This window comes from Archocentrus centrarchus, chromosome 3 (assembly GCF_007364275.1).
Source record: "Archocentrus centrarchus isolate MPI-CPG fArcCen1 chromosome 3, fArcCen1, whole genome shotgun sequence".
Classification (NCBI taxonomy): Eukaryota; Metazoa; Chordata; class Actinopteri; order Cichliformes; family Cichlidae; genus Archocentrus; species Archocentrus centrarchus.
The window spans coordinates 18,648,271-18,661,475 of NC_044348.1; the positions used below are offsets into that span (position 1 = coordinate 18,648,271).

The 13,205-nt window shown below is 39.6% G+C and overlaps 1 protein-coding gene across 3 annotated transcripts in view; it reads left to right on the forward strand.

Annotated features, from left to right (window-relative positions):
- Window positions 1-11,555, forward strand: part of LOC115775555 (heterogeneous nuclear ribonucleoprotein C-like) — a 35,063-nt gene extending 23,508 nt beyond the window's left edge. For all 3 annotated transcript variants that reach the window (XM_030723061.1, XM_030723058.1, XM_030723064.1), the window contains 5 exons: window positions 2,785-2,835; window positions 6,811-6,980; window positions 9,256-9,369; window positions 10,468-10,625; window positions 11,071-11,555. In XM_030723061.1, coding sequence (XP_030578921.1) covers window positions 2,785-2,835; window positions 6,811-6,980; window positions 9,256-9,369; window positions 10,468-10,625; window positions 11,071-11,109 — 532 coding nt within the window. In that variant the 3' untranslated portion in view covers window positions 11,110-11,555. The remainder of the gene's footprint in view (window positions 1-2,784; window positions 2,836-6,810; window positions 6,981-9,255; window positions 9,370-10,467; window positions 10,626-11,070) is intronic.
- Window positions 11,556-13,205: the final 1,650 nt, after the last annotated feature.

Consider the following 13,205-nt stretch of genomic DNA (forward strand, 5'->3'; position numbering starts at 1 on the left):
TGGGCTATGCTTACCTGTCACAGATTCATCTTTGCTAAATCACATAAAAAATGCCTAGGTGTGTCATTACTGTACTATGGTGAAATTTTAATGGCCCAAACAACATTACAAGATAAAGGATTTGTTGTCCAACATTTATGGTTTGGGTGACAATCCAACGGCAGCATTTTAATACAAGTTACACCGATAATAGGATAATTTTTAATAATCAAAGTAACAAAGCGGAGGTGAAATACTCTATATAAAGTATACTCAACAAAAACCCAGAAATACTTCCAAATGAAACCTGCAATCTTTGCAATATATGTGATTTAACCAATGAAAAATTACTTTATCTGCTACATAGTCTTGCAAACACTACAGCCGAAGGTAAACCGGAGAATGTTGAAGTAAAAGAAATGAACAGAAAGTGAACAGCAGCTTAGTTTCCCCTCAGTAGGGATTATGGTGAATAGCTGTTATTTTCTCTCGTCTAGTTGAATTCACTTGGAGAACAGAAAGCCCTTCTCCGCTAAGAAGCTGTGGAGTTGCTGCTTCTTTTTGTCCTCCTCTGTCCTTAGTGTGTCCTTAACTCGTACAAGGATAAAAGGCAAATTCACTTGAATTGCTTCCTTAATTTTATATCATCACATGCAAGAGAGTTGTGTTTCCGCTAACAAAATGAGCTAAAACAACTTGTAGACCTTAACAGAAGGCCATCTTTAAATTGGATTGAAATTACACTTTGCATTTTTGGCAAGCGTGCAGCTCAGGCACAAGCATTTGTTATGAATTATTTTGTGGTTTCCTGTCTCCTGAGCTCTGAAAACCAGCTGGTATGAGACAGAGAAGAGTCCGTGAGAGCAATGCTGGAGGAGATGTGATTATGGTCCACTCTAAAATAAGCCTGCACTTCAGGTCAACACATGTACACCGTACTAAGGCTGAGATGTTATTTTGTTTGTCTTCGTTTGTTTGTAATTCTGACTGTGTGGCACTCACTTTAGTCCCCTGATGTTTATCCTTACATACAAAAAAACACCTCTTTTTTTGAGATGAGCTGCATCAGAGAATCACAGCACCCTTTAGCGACAGATATAAGCAGATGGCAGAGATGTTGGATTTGTCAGATTCCAAAAATATGTTAAAGTGTCCTGAAAAAAATTTAAATTTATCAATCTGAAGATGGTACTGTATATGATACAAGGTAGCCACACGATTCAAATTAATTAACTAATACAATTTCATACCTCATCTGTCTTTAAATGCACCATTTTCCCCCTAATTTTCTTACACTAGTGTTTCAGTAAATGTTATTTTTGTATTAACAATGGACCCCATGACTGCTGGTACATGACCATCTTAGTGTCAAACCCATACAGAAATATAACTCAACTCTGCGGTTCCACTCAGCTCTACAGAACTGTTTAGTGTATTTAAGCTCATTGTTGTTTTTTTGGCAAGCAGCATCACTGTCATGGTTTTCTCTGCTCTTACAGAGTAGATTTTGGCTGTAGCAGGATATTATTGTCAACAAAAGGGCTCCGATAAACCCACAGTACACTGTGTACAATAGTGTGAAAAAGTATTTGCCCTTGTCCTGATTTTTTTTTTTTTTTTTTTTTTGCATATTTGTCACACTTAAATGTGGCTAGTGAAATTGAACTCAGATTTTTTTTTTTTAAATGAGGTTATTCACAGTTAATTCTTGATTTAAAGGGGGACAATTACTTTTTGACATAGAGCCAGGTAGATAGCTTTTTTTCCCTTAAGAAATGAAATCATCATTTAAAACCTGCATTTTGTATTTACTGAATTTATCTTTGTCTTTTTTTTGTGATGATGATCTGAAACACATAAATGTAACAATTTTGCCAACAAGTAAGAATTATGGAAGTGGGCAATTATTTTTCACAGCACTTTTGTCATCACAGTGGAGCAATTAGTAGGCAACTATATCTAGAATATATCTATGGGATGTAGTATTGTGAATAAAGCTTGCAGATCAAAAAAGAGAATACTTGCTGTGTTTTACATTATAATGTATTTGCTTAATTACATATGATTTAAATTTAACTGAAATTAACCTTAAGGCTGTCTGAGAGACAAATGGGGAGACTGAGGTCAGTTTAAACAGAGACAAAACAGGACAAATAAACAAATGACAGAGACAGAGAGAACGGCAACGAGAGAGGCAGAGAGACAGAGGGAGAATGAGCAACATGGAGGGATTATTAGTGACTCTGTGAAGGGATTAGGGAGGAATGCTGAGGTCTGACACACCAGAATGTGAACTCTCTGTGGCTTAGTGTCACTTTTCTCCCCTCCACTTCCTCTGCTCTTTTCTGCAGGTACACACTGGCTACCAGACCATTCACTCCAGTCACATCACTCACCTGCCTCTGGTTTTCTCTCTCCTTCTCTCGCTCTCAGACTCTGACACACATGCATCACTTCTTACCTCACCAAACTTACACATCGAGGTGTTCAGTGGGCGGTACAGTTGTGGCACGATCCAAGGATCTAATTTCTGTGAATTATCCACCTTGGATGATGCAGCAGAGCAAATTTGATGTTTTTTTCTGGCTGGCTGGAGATCATGAACATTGTATTTTTTTCCAGATGAAGTGGTTGTACAATATAACTCTGTTGAGACTTACATTTACAGACTGACACACCAACCAAGCATGCTGTCAGTTAAGTGAAAAATGTGATAGCTTTGGTAAAAGCACATCATGTACTTTTGTCAAATTCTTAACCGTTCACCTCATCTCTCCTCTGACTCCTTCTCCACCTCTCCTGCAGATCTGAGCTCGACCTGGACTATGACAGCTATCACGAGGACTACTATGACAGGTACTGCCAGAAAGCTATGCATGGCAGCCCATACACCTTATTGCTTGTCTGTGTGTCACAGGTGGCTAAAGGTAGAGGCTAAAATGGATTTGTCATCCTGACGGCCTCAAGTAGGCTCTGCTCCCTGTTGCTGTCTTCCACACAGCTGTCAGTCATTCTGTCTTTGCTTACAGTGTACCCTGTTATTACTCAACCTGCACGTGCTCTCGAGCCACACTTACACACCTGCAAACATGCCACAGAATATACCTTTTCATACTATTTACCCACACTAAATCTGCAGATTTTAATGTGTAGTCTAAATTTAGGATGACACATTTACTCAAAGATAAATAAGGCTTGCTGAATTTAAGAGGTGATGCAGTATATACAGTATTTACACTATTTATCCAAGTATGCTTCTACTGCATTGGCAGTGTGTTTGTGATCATTGTCGTGGTTGAAAATGAAGCTTTTGCCAGTCATTTGCTTTCCAGATGGTCTTGCTTGGTGGATCAAAATCTGATGTTACTCCATCAGTTTTGACAGAATTCCCACTGGCTGAAATTCAGACCCAAACCATGACAGAGCCTCCACCGTGTTTAACAGATGGCTGCAGACACTCGCTGTTGTACCTCTCTCCAGACCTCCTCCGTACATATTGATGGTGATTTGAACTAAAACTTTCAAATCACTCTATAAGACCTGTTGCCACTGTTTTTCAATCCAGTTCTTGTGTAATTTGGTATACTTCAACTTTTTCCTTAAGAATGGCTTCTTGACAGCTTAGAAGGTCCTAAGGTCCTTGCTGGATTTTTTTTTCCCTATTTCTTTGCTGTAGACCTTGCTAGTGCAAAAAAACAAACAAACAAACAAAAAAACTATTTTATGGCTGTCAAACTGTGTTGTCTGTAATTTTTCATAGATTAAACTAAAGAAATGGGAGCAAATTATATGTTTTTGTGACAGGCTGCTAGTAACAAAATACCTAAAGAGAAAGGCTGCAGCTCTGCTAAGCTCAGTCCTCAAAGTCCAGTCCTCAAAGATAGTCACCAAGACATAGTGACTGTGACAATTGTAGCATATTATTTTATACTGACCACTTGTGCCCAGTGTAAGATAATATGGGTTTTTGTTGTTATTGCTGTTTTTGTTTCTCCTCTCTTTTATTCAAGTTGTTTCTTTGTCACGATTTCACATCTCTGAGCCTTATTAAGCAGGAAAACTAATGAGTAATTTGATTTTCTGGTGCTCTCACTTTTAACTAAAATTAGGTCTTAAGAAACATCTTCGACTGGGACATAACTGAAACGCTAAAAAGAGCTATCACTCTTCTCTTTAAACTGATTGTAGATAGAACTGTCAAACATCACAGCACTTTTTGTGAAAACGTGACAGGTTTTATTTAAATTTTCTCTCTTAAATTTGCAGTTCGTACTAGCTGCCAGAACAGCCGTACTCTAAAGTTGAATGACACCTCTTAAACACCAAAAGCTAATCTTTTGTTTTGGACATATCATGAATTCTCATCTCGGCTGTGAGCTTACACTGTGTGTTTGTACTGTAAGTGCAGTTTTTAGGTAGATGAGGTAGTTAGCTGAACTCCACTCAGGGTAGCAACTCCGTATTATTGGTCATCCAATGAAATTGCTATGTGACCCTCCCTCCTCCCCCAGGCTTCACTCATAAACGCTCCACTCAGCGTATCTGAATAAATGAAGGCAGTCAACTTGCTCGAACACACATGCACACGCAGAGTGAGAATAACACCTCATTCTATTGCTTTTCTCACACCTAGATGCTGAGTTGAGTATTACCTGTCATCTTTTTCATTGTTTTATATTTTCATGTGGTTTTCCTAGCGCTGCATTTTTCTGTCTTTGTTCAGGGGGGAACACTCACTGCTGATTTTCAATTTGTTTTTAACACAGTGCATGATTATTCCCCACACTGTTGGCTCCTGACAGCTGTGTATGTTTGTGTACGTGTGCATGTATTCCTCTGGGTATGAGTGAGTGGGGGCTGTGCGTGTGTACGCGCGCGCATGTTTGCATCCGTGTATGCTGTTTGTGTACGTCGGTATGTGGGAAATGGAGAAATGACTGTTTTTGTCCGCTGTCCTCTTGAGCAAACACAAAAGTAAAGTGTCTTTCAACACAGATAACAGCTCAGGCTGACAAAGCTGCTTTCCATGTGGGGTCTAATCCATGGAGACAAACACTCTCACACACACTCACACATTTTCTGTAATCCTCACTCCTCTACCGTCTCTCATTGTCTGAGCTTCTATTCTCTGAGATGACACTTCAAAGCCGGTGTAACAACACATTGTCTATCTGCCCCTGCACACGGCTCTAAAAGACTTTAAACTCCCTTAAGTCTTTGGTTTCTGTGTCTCCCCGCACGGACAATGCTCAAAGCCTCTAATCTCACACACTTTTGGTGGCCTAATACACTTCATCCTTATGTGACACTGTGATGCATATGTGTCTGAGTGTGTACTGTAGATGTGCTAAGAGCACAGTCTGTTCAGAAATCTCTGTATCAAGTAGACAGGCTTCACATAATATGACAGAGCAGGAAACAATATAGAAAACTTTTCAGGAAGTCAGACTTTGTCTGACTAAATGGCTAACGGCTCAATCAGTAAATCTAAATTGCCATCTAACTCAAAGTCCTTGCAGATGACAGCTTGTCTTCCTGTTGTTGGCTTGTTATATACAGCAGAGGAGCAGTTCACTCCCCTCGTTTTGCAGAAATAATTTAGTTTGTTTTCAGGCTGTCCCTTATCCTGAAATATCCAGACTGTGACTAGATTATGTTGGCTAAATCTAACTCTTTGGCTATTGATCTTTTATAACTGCTATAACTACACAGAAACATTCATATCATTCGTAAGTTTAGCTTTCTATAGTTCCCACATTTTCTGCAGGTTTGCCCAGTGATGATCAGTTGGTTTGGATCCTGTAGCTGTGTTTCACCTGGTCACTGGGTCAGTGGGCATTGAAGGCATTGTGTTCTTCAGTCACATCATTATTTCTATTTTTGAAACACCCATGCACAAACACACAGTGTCATTTCTGTAACCACTATAGAGGTTGACAGTGATACACCCCTTGTCACCAGCACTACTAGCCTGCCGGGGAGCTATTGATTGGCCCTGACAGAACCAATTACATTCAGTGACAGATAGAGACATGGAGCTGTCCATAGGGAGGAGGCAATAGAGAGAGTGAGACAGTTTCACTTTCTTGCGTTTGATAAATAGAAATTAAAGTCAAAGGAATATAGAATATACAGTATGCACCCATATTTATCTATGGTGACCAGACAGCTGCTTTGTGTCTCTTTTTATCAATTTCTTTGAGTATGATTTAAATTTTTTGACTCCAGTTCCAGCAAAACATCTAAGTTTAGTTATGAATGCTGATTTGTTTTGATACTTTAAGAAATTTTAGAACATTTTTCTACAATTTAGCAAAACAGAGTATAATTTAAAATATAAGCAATCAGTGCTATAGATGCAATTTAGTAAGTATTTCAATTTGATACTCATCCTAGTTTTTAGCGTTGCAGCGTGCCCTGGGTAAAGGGTAAAGTGGCCTCAGGCGTATGAAACATTCACCACCTGTTGTCTTAAAATGGTACATTTGAAATGTGTGTACGTTGTACGGAGGCTGTGGACAGCTCAAATTATCTGCAGAATAATAATCTGTCTACCTTCTCATTTCAGTCATTTTCACCAGTGTGTGACAAAATGTATTGTTTCCAGCTACTGATTATCATTTCAGACACAAGCGCAAAATGACACACACACACACAAAAACACACACACACACACACACACACACACACACACACACACACACACACACACACACACACACACACACACACACACACACAAACACACACACAGCAGAAACACAAGTTGCTGCATGGAAACAGACATTTAAAGATGTTTTTTTGTTAAAAATGTGTCTGCCTAATCTGCAGGGTGTATGACTACCAGCGTGTGCCAGCTTCCTTCTCTCCTCTACCCCTGGGACCCAGTCTTGCCAAGCGATCCCGTTCCTCCTCCTACTCCTCTGGGCACAGACGCAGCCGAGATAGAACCCACTCCAAAAGCTCCAGAGCCCACTCCACTAGTTCAACCACAGCCAAGTGTGAGTAATATGAATGGGATGCCCCTGAGATTTGATTGTGTTTATAAGCTGGTCGGGAAAAAAAACATAGACAAAACACCTGTCTTGACTTGATTGTGTATCTTAAATGAGATGCTGTAGGTTCCCACTGTTTGCCTAAAATACTGGTGAATGCAGTAGTCAAACTCAAACATCTTATAAAAACAAAACCACGCATCATCTGATGGTGCAATCACAAAACAAACTACGCTATAGGAAGAAATAGTTGTCTATCAGGAAGCATTTGCCTGAGTGACATATCAAAAACATGAAAAAAGCTCTGCACATGCTAAACATATTTGTAACTTGAATAAGGACAGATCATTAGGAGGAATTGAACATGATTTATTGATAAGGAAAACAATTAGCTATTTGGCGATTAGACTCCGATGGCAGAGCAGAATCCCAATGGAGATAGGACATGGGCAGGACCCCCCAGAGTCTGGATGGTGGTGGTGGTGAAGACAAAGATGGAAGGAGCTCTGAGAGACTTGGGTTACGGTGATGGGAAGGAGGTGGGTTTCACAAATGTGTCTGAAAGGGAGAATAGCAGATGAGCAGTGATATTTAAAGTACGCCGAGTGGAGGTTGATTGGCTCAAAGAAGGTGGGCAGAAAGATGATTGGACTAGAAGTGATGAAGTCAGCATTAAGATTGACAGTGAAGAAATAGACAAGCAGAGAAACACCTGGGAAAGTGGGCAGATGAGTGATTACAGGTCTTCCTTATTGAACTTACTCCTAAGCTTCATGTCTAAGTTTAAATTGTATACTTAAAGCATGTTTAATAGCTTATATGTTGCTCTTACTTATGTTTCAGAAATAATTGAGAATAGATTCCTTGAAGTCTCTCCTTCTGGTCAACAAATATTGCTGAAAATATTCGCCTCTAAATCAGTGCTAAACTAATAGCGGTTACAGTTATTCATATTCATAAATATTTGGACGCTGTCACAGTTTTGTAGTTTTACCTCTCCCCACCTCCACGGGGAATTTTAAAATCAAACAATGAAGATGTGATTGCAGTGAAGACTTTTCTCCATTTCAAGCAATTTAACAAAAGTATTGCATTTACTGTTTAGGAATTAAAGTTGGGGGAGTACATTTTTATATGTAGTCCCCCTTTCAGAGGCTCAAAATGAATTGGACAGTTGACTGACAAGCAGCTTTATGGCCAGGTGAGGCCTGTTCCCTCATTCTTCCATGAGAAGCAGATGAAAGATCTGGAGTTGTTTCCAAGTATTGAAAATGAATTTGATAGCTGCTGACTGAAACTGTTTATTGAATATGAGGGCCAAAGAGATGTCAATGCGCATGAAGGAGGCTGTAATGGCTGAAACCAAGATTAACTTGAGCCAGAATGATGAGAAGAGATGAGTATGGAGAAGGAAAGGAACAGCTTATCCTCCACAGCATACCGCAATAATCTGTCAAACATGGTGGAGGCAATGTTATGGCATGGGCATGTAGGCTGCCTGTGGTAAACTAGTGTTTACTGATGATGTGACTGCTGACAGAAGTAGGAGGATGAATTCTGAAGGGAACAGGGCTATACTCCCTGCTCACATTCAGCCAAATGCTACAAAACAGATCAAATGGAGCCTCACAGTCCATATCGAAAATGACCCAAAGCATTCTGCAAAAGAAACTCAAGAGTTTCTCAAGGCAAAGAAATAGTCTATTCTTCAGTGACAAAGTCAGTCACCTGATCTCAACCCAACAGAGCATGTTTTTCACTTACTAAAGACAAAACTGAATGAAGAGACCCACAAATAAGAAGGTACTGAAGGTCTCAGCAGTAAAGGCCTGGCAGGGCATCTCAAGGGAGGAAATGAGGCATTTGGTGATGTCCCTGGGTTCTAGATGTCAGGCAGTCACTGACTGCAAAGGATTTTCATCCAAGTATTAAAATAAATCTTAATATTTGAAATTATTTTAGTTTGTCCACTTGTTTCTGAGCCCATGACAATGGGGACTATGTATAAAAATGGCTGTAATTTCTAAACAAACAGTTACTGCAATACTTTTGTTAAACCCCTTGATTTAAAACTGAAAAGTCTGCAGAGAAAATCTACTGTGGTGATGTACAAAGACAAAATTAAAAAAAAAAAAAAAAATGTTTGTCTAAATATTGTTCCTGTGTCGCCACACAGGTCTCAAACTGGCCCAAGTACATTTAAAATTCTCCCCAAAGATGTTTTCAGGTTGTGTAATTTCCTAATGTCACTTACATTTTCTCGCTCTCTCCGTCCTTGCAGTGGGGATGGAGGAGTTGCAGGTGATTAAAAAGGAGCTGACTCTGATAAAGACACAGATCGATGGGCTGCTTGACAGTCTTGACAGGATGGACACACAGAGGAACGACCACAAAGGTGAGACACTCATTCAGAAAGACAGTGGAGTCAGACGGCTGTGAGATCGAATGATAGATAATCTATTTGCACATCAGAATCATTTTGAGGCGGACTCCAGCGATATGCCACTTTCAGATTTCTGCTTGATTAGCTCCTCCAGTCACAACCCCAATCAAAATGATTCAGGATCTGTGCTGCAGGGAGACGGGGGGATGGGAATGCACTACACGGATGGAGCCACTCTTGCTTTACCTGACAAATCAATTATTTTTCTCCAGTCAGGATTTTTTTTAAAAAGTAGAATCCAGGCTAATGTGAGCTAGAAATTGGGGTGGGGGGTGTTGGGATCAAATTATGGAATATGCTGAACAAACAGTGTGGTTGAAGTAACTGAGTGATGAGGCTTCAGAAAACACAAATAATCAATCAAAGATGGTGAACGGCAGCACAACACAGAGGCAAGCGGTGTTGCTGCCCTCATGTGGACGTCTGAAGATCACTGCACCTGTCTACAAGAAAACAACAGCTCAGGGAACAAATGGCAAAGCTTCATTATCCTCCTTAAGGAAACTATTTTAGCCACTGCCTTAATGAAACTGACCGTAAACCAAAACACAGTTTATACCAAGCACTGGATGCAGTTCACCCTCCTCTGAGCTCCCAACCCCTCATTCACTGCTACACTAAACTGTTCTAGACTGAGAACAGTGCTTTAACCTTGAAGCCATTATCACAACATTGGACGGAATAAACAGTCCTGGGTAACCTGCAGTTTACTATCTGTGGATGTACACCTGCAGAAATCTATGTAAAAAACTCTCCTCTCTACTTTGATTGACCTTGGGTGATAGATAGCTCTCGTCTTTGTATTAATTTATCTCCAGCTTTACTCGATTCCCCTGTCCCTCACTGTCTAGCCTTGCTGTCTCTCATCTCCTTCTTGCTATCTTCACATCTGTCCTTCATCTTGTCACTCCCACTCGTTTTCTGCCTGTCATCCAGGACAAAATCAGAAAACATGCATTTTCTTAATTCCCGTCTAAACAGGAATTAAGCTCAAATAAAACCGTATTCTATGAACATCACGTGTGCATATGTTTATTCCTGTGTTTTCAGGGTCTCCCCTGAGAGAGGATAGTCCAGTTGGTTCACCGTATGCTGCATCAGCCAGCAGCCCAGACCACTCCCTTTCCTCCCTCTCTCCTCCTAGTTCCCGCCATCGAATTCACAAGGAGAGCCCTGACCTGAGAGAGCCTGATGATGACCACCACACGGTAAATGCACCTTGAGACAGCGTGGTTTTGGAGGTTTATTGCCTGTAAAGCATATGCTTTGCTTATAGAGATACTAATGCTAGGACCAGAATTTTTTTTTTTAAAGTTTGATACTTTGTCTTAAGCATCATTTTAATGTTTGTTGGGACCACATTTTGCGGATAAAAATGGATGGACAGAAAATAATCTGTCTGAAGCTTAAAAAAGGAATATTAGAACAAAACTGGCATCTTAAGAAAACACTGCTTTGACTTGAAAATCATACAGATGAGACAACCACATGTTTTAATCATGTGAGCTGCTTGGACATTAAACAAGACTTTGCTTTGTGAAATCAAGGTGTACTGGCATAACTAAATTTTACTGAGTCATTCTGAGCTGGCAGGTAATGAAATGCCTTCTTTGTTTTCCTCCCACTGTCTGTCTGCCTGCTTGTCTGTCACAGATGAGCAACCACAGCTCTGACCCTGAGGAGGAAATATGAGGGAGGAATATGAGAAAACGTAAAAGACATGGATACGGTGCCAAACATGGAGGAAGAGAACCAGAACCATCAGGCTAACACCCATATCAGAAGCTCCACAAAGGCTGTACATATCAGATAACATAAATGCAATCAATTGAATCACAGCACCTTGTTTTATGTGACCATGATCCAGATACAGGTAACTTTTAAGCAGCAAGTACACATACATCTGACTGACAAGAACCTGATAGGATTACCTAAGAGAGTGAGAGGTAGACATTAACTTTGCTTTAACGAGAGAGCGAAAATAAACAAAACAGAGCGATGAATTTAACGTATCTGCTTGAAATGAACCTGTTCTACTGTGTGAGTGAGTTTGCATGAACGGCAGCACTCCGGTGTGAATCACAATGTTCCAGTAATAATCAGTATGACGTAAAACTGATTAAAACATTATGAACCAAGCTTGCCAGTTTATTTTGTTCACATCATAGACAGCATAATAGATGGACATAGCCACCGTGATGGCATGTTTTGAAGCCTGGACATGAGCGTTTGAGCTGTCACCATCTTGGCTGCAGAAAACCGGATGTGACGATTTGTCACATATGAGCGTGAAGTTTCATACCAGCAGATAATTCTCCATTTTGAAACATAGTATTACCCAGATTTAGAAAACATCTGAGCTTATGAACTCAGCAGGAAAGTGTTTACAAAGGTGTAGTTAGAAAGCTGTTTTCCTATAGACTCCTATAAGACTGAAAGTATTTTTGCAACCACTGCTACTGCCATCTGGTGGCCTTCAGATAGTATGCAGGCTTTTAGGCACTAAAAGGCATTGGCTTCACTTTTCCGACCTGGAAGCTATGTCCATGTTTTATACCGTCCATGGCTCACATTAAGGTTTTCTTCTGAAAACAGGCAACAGACTCATCGACAGACTATACACACAGTAATAATTTATTAAAAAAAAAAATGTCGATATGCGTGTTTCTGCAGCTCCTTCATTGTTTGGGGGGGATGGGTTTTTTTTCCAGAAAAGAAACAGCAAAATAATTAAAAACGGTAGAATGACAAAAGGCCTTAAAGGACCTTGAAGCAAATCATGCACAAAGAACAGGATATTAATAAAGCATGGGCAGTTATGAACCATGTAAACATACAGCTATTTCCATGATATGACTATAACTGGAATATTGTGTGGATGTACAATAAAATGAAAATCCACTTCTTCCAAGTATTTTAAAATCTGCACACCCTCATTTCAGCTCTTTCAAGTGGTTTTTGTTTGTGTCTTTCTTTTTGTTAAGGCTTAACTCATATTTTTTCTGCACTGCATACTTTGAGATACCAGAATTTAGCTTGATAATCACTCAGGAGAGAATTTTTTTTTTCACCTGTAGGTATAAGTATGAATGCCATACTATACCTGTCGAGCTTTTTAGAAAGATGAGTATTTGATCTTCTTTAAGTCTATTAGAGTAATGTTATAACTCTCTTCCTCTATGTATAAGACACTTTAAGACGTGCAAAGACCCAGGTCAGTGTAATATTGTGTATTATTGTATACTTTACTGTAATTGTTTAGCTGTACAATTTTAATCTTGCTTTAGGACTTCTTGTGTGTTTTTTAAAGAAAATAATGATGTTATTATAATTCCTATGGTGTTACATGTTTTTGTTTGCATTCTTAAGATAAGCCAAGTGGAAATACTCATTGTCACTGTAGTAAAAGTATTTTCATATTGAGTATAAACGTTATTTATGGCGTTGTGTTTTTATTCTGTAAGACCAAGGCAGAAGCAAACATTTGATAAAAGACTTTGCAGCAGCCTGTGATCTTCTGCTGATTCAAGATACTGAAACAAAATATGACTCATTTTATATATGCCAAGGTTTGAAAAACAAAAATCCACCTGCAGCCTCTCCACCAGCAGCTGTCTCTTTGGAAAGCTGGCTTAGCACCGGGGAGATAATTGAGAGAGAAAGGGAAAGCTTTACCGAGCTGAAATACGGAGGCCACATGGGGGGAAAATGGCCAGCTTTCACTTTGATTTAGGCTATAGGTCACAAGGGGGCCTAAAAATATCCTGATAACTGAGAAATAAAATAAT